The 23999-nt window shown below is 38.7% G+C and overlaps 1 protein-coding gene across 2 annotated transcripts in view; it reads right to left on the bottom strand.

Annotated features, from left to right (window-relative positions):
• Window positions 1-23999, bottom strand: part of mark4 (microtubule affinity regulating kinase 4) — a 59710-nt gene that overhangs the window by 26971 nt on the left and 8740 nt on the right. For both annotated transcript variants that reach the window (XM_036561302.1, XM_036561299.1), the window contains exons 2-3: window positions 15791-15988; window positions 14091-14144 (exon numbers count right to left, since the gene is read on the bottom strand). In XM_036561302.1, the coding sequence (XP_036417195.1) occupies window positions 14091-14144; window positions 15791-15988 (252 nt within the window). The remainder of the gene's footprint in view (window positions 1-14090; window positions 14145-15790; window positions 15989-23999) is intronic.

The raw sequence follows: 23999 nt of genomic DNA, 5'->3' as shown, positions 1-23999 counted from the left end.
GTCAGTATGGGTCTGTCAGTGAGGGTCTGTGGGTTTGTTAGTGAGGGTCTGTTAATGAGAGTATGTGGGTCTGTCAGTGTGGGTCTGTCAGTGTGGGTGGTGGGTTTGTCAGTGAGGGTCTGTTAGTGTGGGTCTGTGGCTCTGTTAGCATGGGTTTGTTAGTGTGGGTCTGTCTGTGGCTCTGTTAGCGTGGGTCTGTTAGCATTCTGGTTTGGAGAGTTCAGATTTGTTCTGTCAGTATTCATTTTCACAAACAATACAGTGTTTCCACCTTAAGGCCAAAACACTGCTAACAAGAACGTGCCAGATTCAGAAGCAAGAAATTAAAAGTTTCAAATCACACAGCAGACAGTCACTCACAAACAAATTAATAGGACGTCCCCCTAAAAATAGCCTCACAAAGCATCATATTCTATTAGTTTCTTGCAGAAATAGGAGGATGCAAGAAAACACTGTTCAGAAGAATGAGCAAGAACCTATTAGCTCAAGCCCCACATGGCTCTGTTGTTTTCATGTCTTCTGAAAGCATGAAGGAGGACAACTTCCCATGAGTTCGACTGACATTACTTCAAAGATCAGTGCCACTTCACCAGTTAACTGCTCTTCCATCTGCACTCTCTCTGAACACTAAAGATCTAGTTTTCCAGACACAAAGCCCAGTCCTGGATTACGCTACTCTGTTAATGGCAATTCCCCATTGGCCAGTAAATGATGAAGCTTTTACTGGGCCCAAAATAGCAGGTCTTTGTCCAGAAGCTGGCTGACTGAAGACATATCCCCTGTCTCGGATACGTACTTTCCTTCTTTCCTTTTGCCAGACGCTTTAACCTGACAAAACCGGTATCGCTGCGGGTCTGTTCTTTATTTACAACACAGAGAGATAAAAGATCACAATCATCATCTACTCAGTTTAAAATCAAGGTCTGCGACACTGTTTCACTTTAACAGTGAACTACCCACTTTTACCATGGAGCTAGCAAGCCTTGTAAGACTTAACTGACCTAGTGAGTTTAGAAGTCGCTTTATTGCCCTATTAAAGTGTAGGTGCATAATTACACACAATTACACCTTTTGTTTTAATGTTAAGCAATGAAAAAAATGGCAAAAATATGAATTATGATTTTTCTTTGAGTGTGAATGTACACACAACAATAACTGCACCAAATTCAGATAATAATAAAGTATCTCCTCTATTTACGAATTTAAATGTGGTATTAATTGACAGCTTAGAATATATACTTTTGACACTCTGATCACTCTGCTTGTTTCAGCTTGTTTCTACAAAAAGCATTCTTCTATTGTTACAATGTCAAGTTCTTAACAATAGAAGAACTCTTTTTGGTGCAGTATAGAACCATTTTCAATAAGGTTCAATATAGAACCATATAAAATACACTATCAGTATAATTTAGAAGAATCATTTCCATGCAAAAAAAACATTTAAGCATGAAACAGCTCTATACAGAAACCATTTCTATATAGTGTTGCACGGTATACCGATACTTGAAAAGTATCGCGATACTTCGTGATTAAAAACGGTACAATGCCCCATTTATTTAGTACCGGTACTAAATGAATGAGCATGTTTTAAAATAAGAGCGGTATTTCCAACAAGTGCCACAGGGGGCAGTGTGCGCGCGCAGCACTCCAGCGCTTACCTCAGAGTCAGAAGAGAACGCGTAGCATGGCTGCTAATACCAGCGATTTTGCAGACCGTCCTCGGCTTGTAGAAAAAGTACACGTGCGAAGCGAAATACTGAATTATTTTGCATACACATCTGACAGGGCAACCCCGTGGACACATCAAAACCGGTCTGCAAAAGATGCTTTAAACATGTACAGACCAAAGGAGCCAACACCTCCAACTTAGCAAAGCATCTTTCTGACAGACATGCAGAGTTGTTTAAAGAATTCAAAGATCGTCAGGTTAGTGAATATGATATAGCTATAACAATTACATCAAGCTCAAGTCAGAGGAGTGGGAGTCTTTTTGCGTCAGTCTTTTTCATGAGGCAGTTTAGGGCAGTGATAACTGTTCAAGTTAACTGACTTTATCTTTTTTGATAACTACCAATGTGGCGAACTGGTAACATTATGTTTACACTAACTTCCATGCTGCTAAATATCAGGCGTTCACAAGCAGATCAGCACCAGTTATAAATAGGCCTGTCGCGATAATTACGTTATCGACTTATCGTATGATAAATGAATATGACGTCGATAATTTTGGATGACCTCGATAATGCCGCTGTGTTTATTTGCGTGTATTTAAGCAGATACTTTTAACCAGGCGCGCTGTTCTGTTCTCCCGTCTGCTCTGAGGCGAGTAGCCAAACACACACACACACACACAGAGAGAGAGAGAGTACAGATTTACTGTAGGCTTTCACACAGTTTAATCAAGGGATACACTGACATCTGTAACTTCTGTTTTAACACAAGTCAAAACCGCTTTAGTTTTCCTGTGTGTACTACGCGGCAGCGCAGGAAAGTTCCAGACCTTCACACACGCCACGTCTGGACTTGCAGCGCGCTCAGATTGAATGTGGTCAGTCAGGCAGCTATTTACCCTATCTGACTCAAACTCAACCAGAGCTGCTGTTGACCATGTGAATGAACCTCGTGAGGAATCAGACTCATCCCCCCAGTTCATCACTACAGCAAATGGCCCTATCAGCATAACCTAATCTTTATATGGTAAATATGATCCGATCCGTGACCCTAAAACCAGGATCCTTTCTGATCACTGAGTTTGTGAGGAGATCCCATTAACATGATTGAGCTGGTATGTCAACTTTATTTAAAAACAGTGTTTAATATGTATGTGCATATGTACACACATGCACACATACAATAAAATCGTTTATCGCGATAAATCCTGGGACAATTTATCGTCCATTAAAAACAGTTATCGTGACAGGCCTAGTTATAAACGGTCATTTTAAACTCAGCTGTACTGGTAATTGTAATCACGGCATGTACATTTTTGTCAATCATTTCTATTGCTAAAAAAAGGCAACTGCCCTAGACGTGTATTGAGTGTTATTAAACGGATTAATCAGTGAGATCTGGTTGCAAATACAAAGTTAACTATCAAAGAAATTCCATAAACTCAAGGATACATAGGACATCAGATCACTGCACACAATGTAATAACGATGTGACCTTTCTAATTTAATTAGTTTTAATAATCAAAATATTAATGTTACAAAATGTACATATTCTTACACGCATAAAACATCGTTTCAGTATCGGTATTGAGATATTTAGGTAGGTATCGTAATGAAAGTCATAAGTTTGGTATCGTGACAACACTATTTCTATATAGTTTCTACTTTATATATAGAAACTTTAAATAGAACCAATGGTTCTAAATAGATAGAACCACCTAAATAGAACCATTGCCTTTATTAAAGAACCCTTGAAGAACCATCTTTTCTAAGCGTCTAGATAATGGTAATATATGGCAGTAATATAAAAATAAAGTGAATAGACCAAAACGGCGACAATAGTAACCACGTTCCAATCCAACAAATTGCTTTTGAAGTCTTTTATATGCTTTGCTTGTTAATATTGCCAATTTTTTTTTATCAAGTATAGGCTACAATATTGCAGAGACTAAACTAAAGCACTTTTGAATCTTAACCAAAACGTTCCACAGATTTTTCCAGCTTTCAGCGTCAAGGCTTTCACTGGATATACTGTGCACACTCACAGAAAACATCTGTTCAGTTCACTAATCTGTTTATGTCACACCCGTATGGCCCACACTACATTACTGTGGGACAGGTACATTACATAACGGCGGTTAATGTTGAGAGGATTAGTGCCAGCAAGACGCGTACACACATGAAGAAAACAACATACCCAAACACAACCATACAGCGTGCCTGATAAGCATACAGGTACAAGTCATCCATGCCTCTAGTCTGCGTCATGTGACGCTAATGCTAACTCAAAGCATCGCCATCAACATGACCTGAGAATATACGACGCCAAAAACACTCCATCCCCCAACAACCACACACACTCGTGCATGCACACACAGTCTCTTGGGATCGGCTCTAATTGAATTGCAGAGGAAAGCACATCAGCTGTTCACCTGAACTCTAAAGATAGCAATCCTGCCATAGCAGACTTACTAGAGGTGCAAATCTCTAAACTCACAACAGTTCAATTTTATTACGACTGTTTTATCAATTCAGTGAATTATGAATCTCAAATATCATCATGATTGGATTCAATTCTGTCTACAGTGGTCTGATTTGGAATTAAGTGGAATTTTAATACCACACTAAACACTGGGGGTGTGCCAGCCTGGTAATCATGGGCCAATGCAGAAATCTGACATTTTTCTTGTACATATCTGTTGACGCCAATACTGCCAAACTGAGACTAGATTTGCTTTGATTAAAATTACAGAGAAATATAAAATTTATTTCTGTTGGGTTACTATGCTAAAATATCTGCATTTTATTCATTTTATGCATTTGTAGTTCTGCAGTACAAAAAAATGTGTCATCGAATATCAATCCAACTGAAACATACGTCAAACCTGTCCGATGCTGATAAGCTACCTACTTTCCTACTGATACCAATATGATTCTGATATCATTGTACCTCCTTATTAAACATATGAATCACTGCTGCATCCTTGTACCTCCAAAATGGTAATGTTATAGGAGAAGGAAAAAAATTTAATTTTAATGTTAACATGAGATTTTTTATGACAACTAAAAAAATCTAACATAGCTACTTACAGTTCCACAGAGCAGTTGAACACAGAAAACAATACACAAAGCTTCCTTTGTAATGACTACATTTGAAAAGAGCCTGAGTATTTTATTATACACAGAAAAACAAGTGCATATTTTATCAGTTAACATCATTATAATCAATCAGAACTGAAAGAGGTGGACCAATTCCAGAACTGTGGGCTGATTTCTAATATTTTTCATGTTGATAGTGATACCAATACATAAACATTTATATAATGTAGAAATCTGTCTATGTGTACTAGCACTGCAGAGAAATAAAACATTTATTTCTGTGGGGTTACAAATGCAGTTATAATGATAAAAAGCAGATATTTTAGCACCACAGCCCAGCATCACAAACATTCGGCTCTTCTGGAGTACAATGAACACAATCAATTATCAGTTTGAAACAGTGGTCAAATCTAAACATTTGTCTGATGTTAATAAATTCTGAAAGTGATTTTGGGCTGATACTGATATGATTCCCATCAAGCATCCTAAAGAAGTGATTCCAATATTCCAATATCAATCAGCTAAACTGCCACCTCCAGACATATTTTTACAGCCCTACTCCTTACACATCCTTCCTCTCTTTCTCTCTCTGTCTCTCTTTCTCTCAAAGATAGAACTTCCTGGTTTTATTTTCCAGACACTGGCCCCACGTCACGGTTGCTATGGCCACCTGGTATTAAGGCTGGCCCTTGTCTCGGCTCTCTCTCTGCTGTCTCTCAGGGACCGCTGGCAAACCTGCCACTGCCTCTCTCTCTCTCTGTCATTAGACTACATTAACTGAGGGAGAGCAGGGGTCAGGAGAGGACATCAAGGCCCCCTGTCTGTACCTCTTTCTCTCTCTCCTTTGGCTGACAACACTCCCTAAACTCAGGTCACAGCCAGGCAGTACTAATCAAGCCCTGAGCTGAACACCCTTATGTTTTCCCTACTTCTCCCACTAGCGTGAGGGATTTACACAAAGCAGCTTATAAAGTTGTCTTGCTCTCTCTTTCTCTTTCACTGCTATTGTCGGCGGAGGGGGTCCACGCAGGTGGCGCTGGACACACGTATTCGTCCAGCACGAGGCTGTGCTTTTGTCTTGACACCCCCTCTCATGCCTCCCACCACTTAATCCAGCGCCACTGCTGGATGTCCAGTCTGAATTGTCAATCTTAAAATGATTCAACAATGACTCTTTAGGAAACATTTAGGGCTGATTACTAGATTAAACTCGATTAGTTGATTGAACTTGATCAAAAAAATAAAAGTACACCTTCTCAATGAATCAGCAGTGATTAGTGGGCAAACTGCATTATGATAATGCACATTTTAAAAACTCTCCTCCTAATCCCTCTTACAGTACCAAACTGAGCTCATTTGTATGTTTTCTTGCCAAAACGAACACCTAATCTGGAATCATTAAAAGGCTCTGCATGGTTTGTAATTGTTAAGTTAATTTTTATTGTTTGGCCTTGTTAAAAATGCTTTTTGAGTCAATTAATCATCAAAACAAACAGTGGATTCCATGATCATGACTCAAAATTATTTGGGCCAAAGAAATACATGCACACTGATCAAATACATACATATTATGTTATATACAGTATTATGTTATAACCAATTATCACTGACTGACATTCTAAAATTGAAACTATCAAATTGAGAACCTGGGTTGTGATGAACTAATGCATTTTAACACCTTGATGACCCAACCAAGGGCCATCGAGACATTTATGGGCATGTATGCCTACACATAAGCCCCCAGTATCAGACATGCATGGAAAGAATGTGTGTCATGCACTATGATACATTTCCATGCTAAAGTAATGACTACATATTAACTTACAGACATAAAACCCTACACGTCATGGTTTATAAGCTCAGGAGGGTGATGCAGAAGGGGATCCCCTCATTAATGAGAAAATGTATCATCTACAGTGCTGCACTAAAGCCTGACTGCATCAGTACGACTCCAGCCTATCAGAGACACCGAACATGAAAACTCCACCCTGCATTTTCCACCTTCTCCACTGTCTCCCGCTATTCCTAAGGTAGGCAAATGGTGAGGTGTATTTTGCATGGAGGAAAGGCAACACAGCAACTGGCACCTGAAATGATCGCTCTCACAGCCACAACAGCATCTTCTGATTGAAGTCAGAGGTTACAGTGCTGTAGAGCTATAAATAGTGCTTTTTTAGATACTTATTAAACCAAAATAAATGAATATTACTAGTATAGTTCTTCTTTCATAAACCACTACTTACACAAAAGTCTAAAACAAACATGATATTGCCATAAACCCCCCACACACAATTAAAAAAACAGTAAATGGACCAATAGAAATGATCCACAATTACTCAAAAATGCTTTCACATCAACATACACTAAAATTAATTTAAAAAACAAAATCATACTTATAAAGTAACCATTTCAGATGCCCAGGGTTTTATTATAACAGCAACAATGTAATCTAATTAGTGCACAGTCTGAACTATCTAGTCAAGCATTATGATCTGTCTCAACAATCTTTTATAGCACCAAATATTCTTGCATGCGTAAGTTTTGATTCACCTCATAAAAACAGGGGGAAAAAACAAAACAAAAAACAAACAAACAAACAAAACACAGCAAGCCAGATTCTGAGAAACAGCTGCATTCAAAGAAATCACTAGGCTTTCTGTAGCAAATGATGTACATTTTCCAGCTGGTCTGAAATAAATCCTTACGATGAATCTGTAGCATGACCCACATATGCCAGCAATAAGTGTAAGCTTTATTTTGCAAGTAATAGTCAATAGTTCAAGCAATAGTTATAGTTATAAATCCAACCCCCTCACATTTTACCATCATAATGTCAGTCAGTATATTTTTTATTTAGACAGACATACAGACAGAGAATAAATGAATAAATAGGGCTGTCCAATAAAATAATAAAATCGCACTATATTGTGTAGTTAACTACAATTAATCACATTTTTCTTGTTTGCTTAAATTTGACCCTAAAGACAGTTTTTCCCCATTTAAAAGGCACAGCATTTTGTTATTGCTGTACGACAAAACAAGCTTGATGTATTTATGACTTCCAGTAAGTCAGTAACATTATTTTCATCATGAGAAAGTAGAGCTCACATGAACCTGAACAGGAAAATCATGTGAACGCGGCTATCTTTGTAGCTTTCTTTCTCAGGATTCGGTTCTTATGTCACGGCCCCTTGGAGGTCTCTCCCCACCCCCTCCCGGGTCCGGCTGCCCCCATTGTTCGTCTGTCTGGAACACTGCTCCTGGCTGCAGGAACTTGAATGAGGGATACCCTACCCCCCTATCGCTCCTCACCCTGGCGGCCTAGCAAAGACTCCTCTTTATTAAAGCAGAGCTCTTATGATGGGGCCCATCAAAACCAGCATCACCCCCTGCCTGCCCTGTGTGTAATAGTGTTGTCTCCCAGAGCCTTGCAGAACGGCTGGGAAAGTCCACAGTCAGCTGATTGCGCTTGGCTCCTCCACACCTAAATGGGATTAAAGTGAGGGTCTAAGGAGAGAGAGACGGGACAGAATGAGGCTGCTGGCCCACATCCAGCCCTGTGGTCGTGTCAGAATAATACTACCACTAAGATTACACCAAGCGCTGCTGCCCGGCCAGTTACAGTGGGGCTGTCATAGTCTCGACTAATTGACAACGATGAGCTTTGTCTAATGCCACGACCACGTGGGTAAGGGATGGCTCAAGCATAAATCTTGAAAGCAAAGTGCCTACTTAGTTCCTTTACCTAATTTATTTATTTTACATTAGTGCACAATCATGGCTGTAGATCACAGTAGAGTTAGACGCGTTGTTTAGAATAAGTCATTAGCTAAACAGCTCTAGGTCGCAGGGCCGGAGGTGAGTGCGCAGGAGTTTGCTGTCAGTGCGATAAAATCAGGTTACGGATTTATTAGTACTGGCAAAAAAAGCTGATATAACACTAGTAACAAGTGGTTTGTTTTGTAATATAATTAACATTCTGCTGTAATATAAGGAAATGGCTCAAATATGAAGATTACAATGGCAACTGACACTCATATCGGTCAGTAAGGGAAGGTTTGGCTTGATCAAAATTAAGCCTTGCAATTGATTTTTTTTTTGTGCAGTAAATTACAAGCGAGAATGCTGTCATGCAAACTCTAGTGCGCACCAAATAGATGAACCAAGATCCCCTGAGGTCGCTTCTTTTGAAGTATAACCGTAATACAGACCAAAGACATCTAAATAGACAAAACACAGAATAAACTGTTGTTTCTTCTCTACAAACTTCTTTGTTATCTTCTGTCTCGACACACAGCTGTGTTTTATCATCTCTTCATAAGCTCTAAATCGATAATTATAGAATGGACAGTTTCAGCTTTAAAAGCATATACACATATATCACTGCACACATCAAATATATTATGGATTAATGCCCTTCTGGAGTAAAGACGTTTTATAAAAGCCATGTGTAAGTGATTAGTGTTAGTAGGTGTCAATAGAAAAATCGAATATATAAATGTCTCAAAAAGTAGAAATTGCGATTACAGAGAAATAAAACAAAAAAAAATGAATTCAACTACTGCTTTTAGCGCTGCACCATTGAGCGTTCTGATTGGTTGCATCACACTGTGGCTTGACATCCTGACTGCTCAGGATCTCAGACTCCTAAAAAGAACGGTCATAACTGCTTCAGGACATTTACACATCCAGATGCCTCTTGCAAATGCGTCCAAAACATCATAGCAAGCACCAGCCACCTCAGCAACGGCTTCTTCCCCCAGGCCATCAGAGCTCTTAACAGCCAATACTGACTCTTTCTCCCTTTTACATTGTATATATTGCATCTTGCACCTTTTTTCACCTCACTAGTATATTTTGTGGCATAGTCTAGCTAGGAAATTGTATGTATCGCATTTCATGTATATTTTACACCACATTCTGGTGAATCATATATATTTCAGCAATACACTGTATTACTCTCTTAGCTTGCATTATTATGCACATAGTACTGCACCTTTCTACACTGTATATTCTCAGTTCAATGTTATTACTGCCATCTTGATTACAACTGTAATCAAACTGCCATCGACCTGTACTGTTTGTTATCATGTCTTTTTTTTGTCTGGTGTACTTGTCTAGCATGTGCAAAATCATTTGTGTATGTGCAAAACCACCCTCCTCTATTGCCCGCTGTGTACTTCTGTTTATATTTATATTTTTGTATGTAGGAGCATGCGGCTGTAGTACAAGAATTTCATTGTAGCCCTGCATTCTGAATAAATCTGACAATAAATCAATTTTGAATGTTTAATCTTAAAATGCAGATATTGTAGCACAGTAGCCCAGAATCTTAACATACATCATCAAATACTGCTATAAAATAGTGGTCAAATCTTAGCGTTTGGCCAATAGCAAATATATGCAGATACCAAAATATGATTTTCATATCATGGTGCATCTTTAGAATTTTTAGATCCTTAAAATCTGTATTGGTCACAAATGTTTTATATCAGTTGGGCCCTAGTCAGTACAGACATCACTATCAATGTTGGTTTGTGTTTCAGATGTGGTTCGATAGAGCGGTTTTAATAATAATCACCCTGTGTTCAGCCATCGAATACCTTCTATGACAGCAACAAACTTTCCAGACTGAGAAAGCGAGAGGAAAAGAGAGAGCGCTCAACGGACACAGGGATCAGAATTCATGATGAGAGAGAAAGAAAAGAAGAAAAAGGAAAGAAAAGATGAGTGTGGTGAGGTAGAGAGCAGAGAGCAGGAGGAGTGATCAGCTGCAGGAAGACAGAGAGTGGAGCAGCAGGCCAGAAGGTGTCACCTGGTGTGTTCTGCTCAGGGGAGATAGTGCTGACGAGACGAGACAACGGCCAGCAACACTGCAACACTGAACTCCACCTCTGCAGAGCTCACCGCAACCCCCCCATCTCAGCCCCACCCTGCACCAGCCACAGCCACACACTAAACTCCATCTCATCACTTTTAATATGCCTGTTTTAATCAATACAAGGTACTGATAATGAGACACAGACTATGGACCTATACTGTACTATTCATTACTAAACTAATCCTATATGATATAACAATAGCATTTATATTTTTCAGCCACGGCTGCACAATATACATCTTTGGCCTTTGCAACTGTAATACCACAGAAGGCTCCAATATGCAAATTATTCTTTAGCCTATCACTGAATGTTTTATTGTGCGCTGTGAGAATCTTGACCCATCATAGATGTTACTGCAGCGTTGGATGAATCAAGGTTAGGTAAAAGACTGTACATAAAGTAAGACAAAAGAGTGCATGCCCATTCAAGTCAAAGAGATGAAAAGTGTTACAGTTCCTGTCTGTATAGGCGGGTGTGCAGCCTTGCGTCATCCAGTTCACCCCTCCCCCGTTTCCTGGGGCAAAAACAAGTCCCAGCAGCCAGCTGAACATACCCAAAACAAAAGAGTATTTCTTAAAATTGGATCATTCAAAAATGCATGTTTAGGCTCAAACACCCAAGCAATATAGAAAACACACACAAGGTCACTGTAATGGCCAAAAGAGAAGAATAGTCTCTAATGAATTTCCCACTGGTGTGAAAGGCCTTCAGGTCTCTGTTGCCGGCATAAAGGGGATACGAGTCCAACACTCCCTCTCATTAAATTCATAAAACACGTTCCTGAAAGTACTTTTACATGACAGCTCTCACCCTCAATAATCCGCTCTGCTAAGGCTGCATGATTCTTGATTAAATGAGAACAATCATTTTCAGTTTAAGCTGGACTCACACTACACAATTTTTAGCCTGATTTTACCCCCGATTTGCCCCTTCCTACAAATTTTCACATTCTGAAGCGAACAAGCTCTGGAGTGATAGGGGGCCTGTAGTATGAGGTAGTCAGCGATGTAACTCGACAAGTGATTCAGGCAACAGCCAACGAGCGAGCAAGAAGAGAGAGAAAAACGGTAGAGACATGTATGCCGAATGCACAAACAGGTCCAGTATAGCTGTGTCTGTATCGTGTAATTATGGCAAGATCTGCGGTTTAGAAGTGGATGCCCTCATGAAAAATAACAAAAAAATTCTCTGAAAAGCTAAAGTGTGTGATAGCAGCTCAGAGATCAATAAACATAGTAATTATAAATGCATAAATACATGTATGAATAAATTGCTTCATAAACTTATTTATCATGTATTATGTAAATAAATGAGACAAAACAAAACAGAAAGAAAACAACTAAAACTTAATACCAAAAATCCCATCTAGCAAAATCAACAAAATGGACACCAACCACTTGAACTGAGCTCCAAATCAAATATAGTCTATATAGCATTATATAATCATCTTAATCATAAATAGAACGTGTTGCACGTGTTTAAAGTACTGAATGATTTGCAGAATCAACAGAACTTTGTGTAGCCCTAATCAAGTCATTTACAAAAATAAATAATTTTGTCATAAATAATAGAATCGCTGTATATAGGATAACTGCACTGTGTTTTGTCTATATGATGCATCCCTGACTACAATACTACACTACCTAAACTTCCTTTTAAATGTGCCATTTCCATTGCTGGCATGATAATGAGCTCTATTTCAGAATAGTTTAAATAGGCAAATGTCTCACTCAAATATCACCATTCAATTTTTGGATGAATTATCATTCACTAATTCAATAATTATTGCAAAAATATGAAATACTGCAATGGGACTTTCTCCACAATATTTACAGCCTGTTGTCCTACAGGACTATGAAGTCATATGCAAAAGTTTGGGCACCTTTGGTCAAATTACATGTTCTGTTTATTTTTTTTATTAAAGTAAGTACTCATCCTGTACAGTAAGTACACTTTTAATTTTCTGCAAATTTCTATAGAAATTGCATACGATTGTAACTAATCGTGGCCTTCTTTTCTGTCCATATATTAGACTAGGTCTGTAACTGTCATGACTGTTCCTGTTACCCTCTAAACATGTTACAGCAGCAATCAGAAGCTAGAACCTGTTGTTGCATGATCAATGTGTTTTCTGTTTTCATTTGCCTCAAGCTGACTTTGAAATGATATTCCATTTGTTGGGACATGAAATGTGATTATGAAAACATATGCTAACTACTGTTAACTGACAAGAACTGTGAAAAATAATTGCAATCACATGATTATGTAATAACTGTGACAGGCCTATATTAGACATCCCTTATTGCAATATGCACTTAGTCATGAGAACAGGCTCAGCAAAGTCAAGGTTAGAAATGCTCCCTTGGCAACAGAACAGCGTATGAGTGATTAGTGCCACTAACAGCAATTCTCACATCAGACGTGTGAAAGTCACACGCACACCCTCACACAAGGACCTGATCATAGTACACACAGCCCACGCTGTAGTGTCAGACTGCAGTTATGCAGATCAAATGAAAACACTTGTTTAAAGGAGTCAAACATGAACAAATGTCCCAGGTTAATGCACTGGAAGAAACGGTTGCTAGCTGAATGGCTGGAACAGCGACAGACATTAGCAGTCAGTGATGAGAGCTTTCTGTTCTGTACAGAGGAATATTTAACACTGCATAAATGCATGTATTCTGTAACTGTTATTCAGCCAAGGCAGAGATCCTAATGTGTATTTAAATCCCTAAGCTGCACCTGCGCCAACCCTCTATAGAAACCTGTCAGCGTAAGCTACATGCCTATTATACAAATTCAGTCAATATTGTGCAGGAGTGGAATATACTTAGGGTTTACTGCAGCTTAAACTAAGAAGATAAACGCATACAAAGCGTATGTGCCTGTCTTTAATCAAACCGCTCATTTTATCTGTATTGACATTTACCCAGGGTTTAACATTTACCCCATTTAGCTTCAGTAAAATTGATCACAACAATGGACTGGAGTTATCCAGATTTCATGCAAACTGGAATGATTAACAATGCAAACTATGCGGCACTCTGACAGCTCTGGATAAAACAGCACTGCATCACAAAACACTGTCTCAAAACAGTCATCAAAGCTACTGTATCAGCTCATTGTATCAAAATCAAGGGGCTTCCAGTCACAACACTAGGTCAAAGTTCATGTTTTTACAGGCAGTGTCGACCTAATGTCTCAAAAAAAAAAACAAGCTTCTGATCCAGACCTTGTGATTCAACATGAAAGCCTATTGCAACATGAACAGCAGTATATTTTACATTCTTTACGTTCTTATCCTATAGGAGTCTTATAGTTCACTGCTGCTTTAAAAGTATGGTACGAGTTTCTTTGCGAGCTGTAAGTCATACTTTAAAATAAGCAAAAGAAAAGAAAAACTTCAGAGGAGCTTCAATAAGAATCTGGGTCTTACCTTTTGTAGGCTGGTTGGGTTCAGTTGGGTTTTATCAATAATCTTTATTGCAACCTGAAAAATATATAAGCATAGGTCGTAAGTGGTTTAAAGGGCCTGATGCTCTGTATTTACATATACCTTGCATATAAAAAGGTCACATTTCACTTTGCTGTAAAAGCTGCAGTAACTAAACACACCCCATATAGTTGATGGCTTGATTTTTCCTGGTCAAAGTTTTAGAAAAAGTAGGTTAGAATCTTTATAGATTTCTTAGGTAAGCCTCGTCTGCCCCACTTCAAAAGACAGATAATACCATTCCTATAGGTCAGTGATGTTCTTATTCAGTCTAGAGTCACTACAATACACAGTTTAAAGGGCCCCAGGTTGGTGACAGGAACCAGAAACATTTAAGGTCTCTTACTGAAAGGTGTTGCATAAAATAGTCACTAATTTGTTGCCTGACACCTAAAGCATTTTTTGATGATGGTTCTGAGACAAGGTTTCGACTTAAAATGTCATTTTAATCCATTAGTGTGGAAAGGCATTACATGCAAGGCATTGCAAGGCAAAACAGTTAAAAATACATATCAGATTGTGAACAATAGATTTAAAAAGCTATTTATCAGGGCAATAAACATGTATTTGCTCAGAAAAACACTAATATCACAATTAATATTAGTTTAATGCACTGTGATTTTATATGTCAGTGGCTTTGTTTAACCCTTTTCAAACCTCTCCTTGGCTAATCAAGTCAGTATGTTATTTCATGTGTGCTGGTGATGGAATTTAACAAATACATGTGATGGCTGGGGGTGCCCACGTGACATCTAGAACCAAACTTTGTTCTTCAAACTAGCTCACAATTTATCAACTACTTTTTTCAAAAAATAAACTTCTGCCATTTTTTAATGTATTTATGTTTAGTTGTACGTATTCTGATGATATATGATGTTTTTCCAAGCAAAAACAAACTCGCTGCTGAGATAAACAATGTGCTTAGGTGCGTACGACTTTTGAACAGTATCGCAAAAACTCAAAAGACAAGTGTAGGATCACTGGTCATTTTGGATAAAAAAAATAATAAAACAGATTTATCTGTGGTGTAGACAATGTGACCCCTGGTTCCTATCACTACCACTGTAAAAAAAAAAAAAAAATCTAGGGTCGGTAGGTTTCTTTTAACCATTTCATATCAAACCACTCTGAATGACTTTGTTTACATCTGAAAAATGCAGAAACTTCAGCAAGAGAAAACCTAATTTTCATCTACAAAAATGTCTGTAAAAAATGTTATCTATTAGAATGGAGTGGAGGCTAAATTCAGGCTTCAAGATGTAGTTTGTCCATTTTATATGGACAAACTAGATCTTGAAAAATGTGATTCAGTGTCAGAGACCAAATAAACAAATTTAGCTGAGATTACTTAACCACTTGAGTATGTGATGACCTGCATTTGCATATAGTATTTGTGCATTATAACTTCCATTATTTGTCATCTGCATTAGCTGCATTATGTTAGCTACATTAGCACAAAGCTAAAGAAGCAAACCTCAGGGAATAAATGTGTAAATTCCGTTTTTGCCAAACTATTCTTTTGAGCAAGAAAATCAGTCCCTTCAAGAAAGAATTTGGACACTCCTGCTACGAATCTGTGTCAGTGTGTCGAACCAGTGAACAATGAACAAAGAAAACAAAGTGCTAGAGTCTGCAATTCTTACCTCTCTGCCAGTCAGGATGTGGCGCGCCAGCTTGACCTTGGCGAAGTTGCCCTTGCCAATGGTCTTGAGCAGCCGGTAGTTGCCGATGTGGGGATGCTCATCTGAGCAGGAGGCGATGGAATTCCGGCAGCGAGCTCCCAGAGAGCGGTTTGACCAGGCTGAGCCCTTCTCTGAGCGACTGGCAGAGAGCGAGGCATGCTGGGGTGGGAACACAAACAGCTTGAGAACATGGCCCATTACAAAACTACTCCTGATCTAGAGGTAATATGAAGATATGTTTTTATTATTGTAATTACATGCACCATCAGTACTTCTAGAACAGTGAACATATGAAAAAATTTGGCTGTGACTGAAATGGGCCTGTATTTGTGTTTTAGGGCACTATTATGAATGCTGGTTATTTACTGTCCGAACGATAAAATGAAATTCCAGAGTGATTTTTGAGGGCACTACCATCTCCCTCTTGTAATTTCTAGTAAACACTGTGGATGACTATTTTAGCGAACATATAACAAATTGCATTGTAAGTCTCCTGTTATGACACAATAGACAGAGGAACGTTAGGCAACATTAACAGTGGTAACTGAGCCACTGAAAACCGGAACTTATAAGACTTCTCTCGACTTTCTGGTGAAACACTGTGAAAAAAATTCAGCTCTACACAGCTAAAAACAAAAACCTGTCTGCTGCTCATCATATTTCAAAACCACTGAATAGCAAGTGCAGTAGATTACTGCAGTCAAAGACTAACAAAATCAAGTTGTGCTCTTTTTTTTTCCTCCGGTTTTTGGATCCTGCACTTTTCAAAACATGTCTACAGCTACAAACACAAAGCCAATTTCAGCCTCGTTCAAGAAATAATGTTGGTTTGTTCATGTAACAGGTTGATGATGAAAAAGTGTCCGAATTAATTTACTGATTCATGCATTTTTACCGATATTTAGTAAATGAAATAGTTCCCCCCTACAGCACAATACTAATGAGGGAGCAGAGGTTGTCTTAGAATGCTTGAAAACAACAACCACTACTGCATAATAATGACATTAAACTACCTATTAACAAGTAGCCAATTTGATACCAGCCCAGTATATCATTATCTTACGTTCATATTTTACCTCCTGCTTACTCCATTTTTGCATATATAATACTTAAAAAAAAATCACTTTAGTCATAGTCTGTCTAGCCTTTGCTTAAATGTAGCATTACCATTGGCAAAGCACAGAAAATCTAAATATTTTAATTTGTATCATGCATTGTGAAAATGTCTTCAAGTATCATGATGTAGTATTTTTGGCATATCACCCACCCCTCGATGCTCACTTGATCACAAAGACATTAAGTGGCATGAGCAGCACATGTTCATACATCTGTCATGTGGCATACATTAAAGTGACCGGATGTCACGGCTTCTGAAGTCGTCAAGGACAACATTTAAAGAAGGATTTGCTTTCTGGATTAATTGATTAGCACTGCACACAGCTGAGCAGGGCGTAAATTGTTGGAAAACACTCTTTGATTGGATTACAGACAATGCTATGGCTGCTAAGACTTTAGTGCACAGGTGTTACAGTTCTAGAGCCTTGGAAAGACAAGCTGATCTCTTTACACTACACACTACTGACATGCCTGATCTCCATTTTCTTCCAGGTTTTGAAAGGCAGGACAGAAGGTGCACTGGAGGACCTCAGCAGCTCTTGTGCATCTAAGATTTAATCTATTCTGGAATGTGCTATGCCATTATACAGCCTTCGCACTGTGACGCTAAGTGACGCCACAGCATTCTTTCCTCCTCAGTGCATCTCCCTGGTTTAGCCCAGTGCTCTACGTGATTCTGTCATTATGTAGCTCATTCCTTTTAGATGTAGAGTTAGCTAAATGAAGTGTGCAAGATGACATAAGATATTTTATGTAGTCATTGAAATTTTATTGACATAAAGGGTCTTAAAGTAAAGTAATGGACATTTGTTCCATTTGTAACACTGTTATGAAGAACATTTCCACGTAATGGAACCTATTCGACAGAGGCCCAGTTAAGAGCACCACATAACAGTTCTATGAAAGATTTTGATGGCCTTAAACTGTAGCCACGATTTTCATATATATTTTCCCTCATGTATGAATATACAGATACATACAAAAATCCTGTACTTGAGTGAAAATAGAAATATCTTTTAGTACTTTAGTAAAAGCAGAAGATCCCTGTCTGCATAAAAAGTACAAACGTTTTTGAACATAGTTCAGCATCAAAAGCCATATTCTGATGACCTATTTCTCTTAAGGAGGCTGCAGACAAGAAAAACAGTTAGCGGATTATGTCTGCAGTCACATTCGTCTCCTTAATAATTATGACGCTTCTGTTCTATAACTCAAGTAGAACTATACAGAACCGATATAAGGTCTTCGCTTCATTAGTTCTATTTTTGCATGATGCTTCATAACAGTGTTCTAAACTGAACAGATGTCTGGCTCCTTATGTCAATACAATACATTCATTCTCATTTTATCTTGCGATTACAGACAAGCTTTTCTATCAGTTCTCAAGTACTGTTTTATAAATATGTTATTGAAAGCTTTGCATGTGTTATGCAGTCCCTGTGAAGGTAGCCTTCAAATAAAGTGTTTTCAGGCTTACTGTACTGTTTCAGAAACACAGCAGTAAAACGAAGCAGCACACTTTTCACTAATACTATTGATCTCCAGCATGACTCCTGTATACCCAGAGAGCACACCATTATCATCATACTGAAAACTGAGCATTGTAAAAATGGCTTTAAAATCTAATTTGCACAATTTCCCCATTACTCCAAATATAACTGGGCAGCCAAGACATGTTCGTGTCTGACGTTTGCTGCTTTAGTTTTACACTGGCACTAGTAATGTAAGCTTATGACCACTAGTGAACAATGTATAAGATCATCAGACTGGCTTAACTGTATCAAGCAGTTCTTTGCTTATATGGTTTCTGGCACTGTTATCTATAAAAATGAACAAAACTATGGCCAACACTCAGGATTCAAGATTCAAATGGCTACTACTAGGGCTGGGTATTCAAACGCAATACTTTTATGCACCAACCAAATTACTTCATTACCAAAATACTCAATACCCAATAGACCAAATAAGCTTTTCTGATATTGGGGATGTAGTTAGCATTTACAAACACTTCCCAACTGCAAGTTTAATTAGAAATAGTGTAAATACTTCTGTTTATTTGGATTTACTGCAGCGTAGTATTTGAAATGTTAAATATAACTCATTGTATTCATAGTTTTTGACAGTATTTTTCACTATTTTGTCTGTTACAACTTATCAGATGTCAGAAAAATAAATATTGCAATATATTGTGTTTCATGAAAACATCTTGAAGCATCAAGATACTGCATTTTTGCCAGACCACCCAGCTCTACTTTTCATACAAGGTCAGAAACCATATCAGCTGGTCTGTTTAAGATTACTTGACATCTCTATCTGGTCTGATGCATATGATGATTTAAGAATGCAATTCTTATTAGCTACACTATTAGCTACACTAGCTCTAGTGCAAATCTAAAGACACAAACTTCACACTGACCACATGTGCGATAAGGGGAAATCATTCAAATGTAACTTGCCAAACTATCCCTTTAACTTTTCCTATGTCCTGTCTGCTCCGTCACTCTCTGCTGGACCTCCCGTCCCCCTGGGCTGGCGATTATCTAGAGCCCAGCTCTGACCTCCATGTGACAGTACAGACAAAAATGCTTAGTCAGGTCCTATCGCCCTTCACAACCTTTCACAAACACACACACACACACACACACACACACACACATATATACACACACACACACACACACATATTCTGACTATACCACATCATTTATTTCATGCTGCTATCTTTTTCTCATTTCTAGTCAGCACTACAGTCTGTGGCTGTCCTTTCCACTGCCCCCCTTTTATATTTTCCCTTTCAAGGAGAGCACATTGATTCTCCCACTGCCTCCCTCTCTGATTGCCACACCAATTTATTCGGGAGAGTGGGGGTGGGGAGATGGATGTGGGGGGTAGACATTCACTGCAGGCATGACGGGTTTAGAGAAAGGCAATTTAGGACGGGGGGAGGAGATCTCTCCACACCCAAAGTCACACCTTGCTAATAACAAGAGGATGCCAAGATGATGCATTTCAATTGATCCATCCAGGCTCCTCCCACAAATGCATTCCTTTATAGTTACTACTGCAAAGTTGGAAAAGCTTTACAGAACATTGGAAAAAAATATCCAGTTCAAACAGAGAATTTGTGGCACACAACTAGTCTGTTATCAATTTCAAAAGACATTTATTTTGCATGTGTTCGAAAGATCACACTGATGTTTTAGGTTGTGTGAAGTTTGTCGTTGTGTAATTGAGCTAATTAGCATGATGGCAAATTTTATTTTGCTGTCATTTCCAGTCCGCCTAGTTTCGACTAGCTACAGTAACATAGTGCAGCTCTTGGTCACGTAGCATGAACTAACTACTGAAAACTCCATGTTATGTAGCAACTCTAAACGAGCACACTATTGTGATCTAATGTGAATAATTTATGCAGTTGTTCACAGCAGTGCACTGCAGTTTCTCATTAGTAGGAATGGCATTTTTGACAATGTTCTATAAAGCTTGTCCAAACAGTAACAATGAAAGAAAGCATTTGTGGGTGGAGCATGAATAGGTCAACTGTCCACCAGAGACTCCAATCTCTGTTACATTTGGAGAGTCTAGGAATTGTGCTATCTACAAAGAAGGCAGGAACAACCAGAAAAACAACCGGCAGCCACTTTTCAGTTGGTCCGTAAAGCTCACCCTGGCATAAAACTGTCTACGAATGAGAGGATACACAGCTTTAAATGGAAACGATGTAAGCTGATTGTGTGGGAACAAAAGGCGCGCTAGGTGGAGCAGAAACAGATGACGTTAACTCCCTTATAAAGTCACTTTGTGCGCCTCAGTGGAAGCCTCTACCATATTAATACATTGTTAACTTTGATTAAACTTCACAGAATGCCATGGTAGTACTCTGTTGACTCTCCATGCTATTGCCATTGTTATTTTCAATCTTAAAGGGCAGTTCCACTGATTTTTCAAAACTTCTGCGTAATTACATTGTTAAGATGTACACAAAGTCTTTCAGAGTGGTTTGATGTGAAATGCTTTGTTCTAAAGAAACTTACAGAGTCAGAATTGTTCACAGTGGTGGTGATGGGAACCAGACACCTGAAGTGTTTAATGCCTCTAAAAGCTCTCTCACAGAATGTTATTACATGAAATGGTTGTGCATATGCCGCCTGATGTGTAACACACTGTTTTATGATCATGCAGAGATAAGCTTTTGGCCTAAAATTTATGTTTTTTAAAAACACATTTGTGGCAGAGATGCACATGCAAGGGAAAGTTAGTAAAATAGACCCCAAAGAAAACTTTTTTTTCAGATTTACCATCATTTTACCTTTATTACCATTACATATAAAAACTCACAAGACATGAGTATGCTCACTGGAAAGTAAATAAAATGGCTATGTTTGTGTTGTAGACATTGAGACTCCTTGTTCCTGTCACCACAGAAATTAAGTGAGTCATTTTCTCTGCAATGAATCATTTCATATCAAACTTTGTTTATGACTGTCAAATTTTTGAAAAATCAGTGGAATTCCCCTTTCACCATCTTTCTGTTGAACACTCGATGTCTTAACTGCATCACGTTTTTTTTCACAGTACAAATGAGGAACCAGAGTAGTTCAAATTGGCTGAAAGCAACTTCTCTAGACTTGAAGTTTAACTTTGTTTTGAACACTTCACTGAAGTCCACTGGTTGTGGAGCCCCGCCCTGACTCTGGACAATAGACCTTCCCTTTGGGCAGCATCCTGCCTGGAGTAGGACAGGAGTACAGCTGAGGGGACGGGTCAGGGTCTGTTCGCTCAGTCACACACATCCGGCTGCTCCACCACATCAGTCATCTGCTCTCCCTCCACTCTGTCAGCTCTATGTACTGTTTTCCAAAACAGTGTTACACCCAACACAAGCAAGTTCCTCATTTTAACCTCATCTAACTCCATTTCCCTGAAAGTGATGACTCAACAACAACCAAACCTGATTGCTCACAGCAGCCATGCTGTAGGATGTCATAACATCGCTGTTGTAACACAACTTCCATCAGTACTGATGTAAATCCCCTCACGTTATGGGGCATACCAGCCTAAAACTAGCATTTATGTATGTCATGTACATATGTATATATATATAATTGTCATGCCAGGGAATGTTCTGCAGTACAGTATCACCTCCCTCAGCATCACTGCTTTGACAAAATTCGTGATTTTGTATCCTTTTTATGTTTTTGTTCATCACTATAATACTCAGCAAGCATTATGCAAATACATCATACAACCATTGAGAATCACACCCCGCAGCAATAAAGAAATCCTGACTGCCACTGATAAATGCAGACATGATATTCGGCCTCCTCGTAGTAATGTTGGCTATCTGGCTTTCTTCTGTGTTAACCAGCCAGCAGATAACAAGCAAACATTTCAAAACAGCTTGTCCTCAAGTATCTGCCCCAAAGCTACTTTCGTTTTTGAAAAGTTTCATTAGAAGGGGGTTTTCCATGTCTTTACACCAGAATATGCTGCTTTAGAGAATACTGTGACATCACTGTAGGACGTGGGCAAGTAGGTTTTCAACAGATGTTACAGGCTTCATTTTGGCCAGAGTGCAATTTGAATAACCTAATGTTAATGTCTGCTAGAATGCAGAACCAAAAAGTCTAAATATTTGGACTGCACTGCATATTGCCACTGCCTTATCTTAAACCTTTCATCTCAAAAACAGTAACTTTAAAGAAGAATGAGAAAAAAAAAAGTTCTTAAGTTTAATATACATTACTGTAACATGATTTTGTTAATAAATTAGGTGTAGTAATCCATTTCTACTAGTCTTTAAACAATGCATATATAAAACCTGAGTCTCTCAATAAGTGACAATAAGTCAGGAACGTCTCTGTAATGTAAGGTCACATGAAAGAGATCCTTGAAAAGCTACACTGGATCCAAATTTAGACATGACAATTTAATGCTACATTTTCCTGCCCTGTGCTTTCAGTCATTCACTTGAGAGGATGGACCTTGTTTAAAGCAAGCTCACGGTTTCATTTTGGCGTGAATAATTTAAAGTCTTTCTCAGGGTGGGAACGTTTCTCCATTTGTGCAAAGCTGCAATCTCCCTCTGTTTAACAGATGACCCATAAAGCCTGCTAAGCCTTTGCTTCTGTACTGACTCATGCTTTATGGCTATAATGCCCCAGTCTAAACGGCACACATGACTTTTCCTTTGGTAACGTGGCCCAGCAGCCGCGGTAAGCAATACAGGGCTCTGACAGACAAACAGCCAGTGACAGAGAGCGCTCAGGCAGCTTGAGAAGTCTCACCTTGGCATCAGATGAGAGGGCCAAACAAAAAGCTCAAGCTGAGACCCATCTGGTAAATGCACAGTGCCCATCCCCCTCTCCTCTCCCAATACACAAAGGGACGCCACCAGCATCAGCTGTCAATCGTCGCAATCAGCATGGCAAACAAAATCATGATGCAAACCCAGGACAACCAAAAGCACCACATAACGCTGTTACAATACTAGATACTCTTAATTTCTTTGGTTAGATAACATGCAGATGTTTCTTCTGTGTTGGACGAAGGAGTTCTAATGTTTGGTGTCAAATAAAGCCCATTTATCAAGCTTACAAATATCAACTAATACAGCAACTATCACAGGAATACGGCAAACTACCTGTTTTGTGACAATTGTGACATATTTTACACTGTTACTAATAATCATTTGGGCAATAATCAGTGGTGGGCAAAGTGAGGATATTTATCATTATTGTGACAAATTACATCACAATGCATCACAGCATGCCTTTCTGAACATATCATGGATATCGTCAGTACTTAAAAAACACTGGCTGACTGCATAAATTGCATGTTTCATTGCAAAGCAAGCATAAATAAACCTGTTTAACTGAAGTGCAGTGCAGTATGTGAAACATTGAATGAATATCATTGTATTCATAGTTTTTAATCGTGTTTCAATAAATGTGGCACTGCTGGCTCTTTTTTGTCTGTTCCAACTTATCAAACCTCGGAAAAACTAAATATTGCGACGTATATTGTGCATCATGATAATGTTTTGCAAAGCATT

The sequence above is a fragment of the Colossoma macropomum genome, unplaced genomic scaffold (genome assembly GCF_904425465.1).
Source record: "Colossoma macropomum unplaced genomic scaffold, Colossoma_macropomum, whole genome shotgun sequence".
Lineage (NCBI taxonomy): Eukaryota > Metazoa > Chordata > Actinopteri > Characiformes > Serrasalmidae > Colossoma > Colossoma macropomum.
Note: the sequence above shows the minus strand (reverse complement) of the source record. Positions and strands in the feature narration are given on the sequence as shown.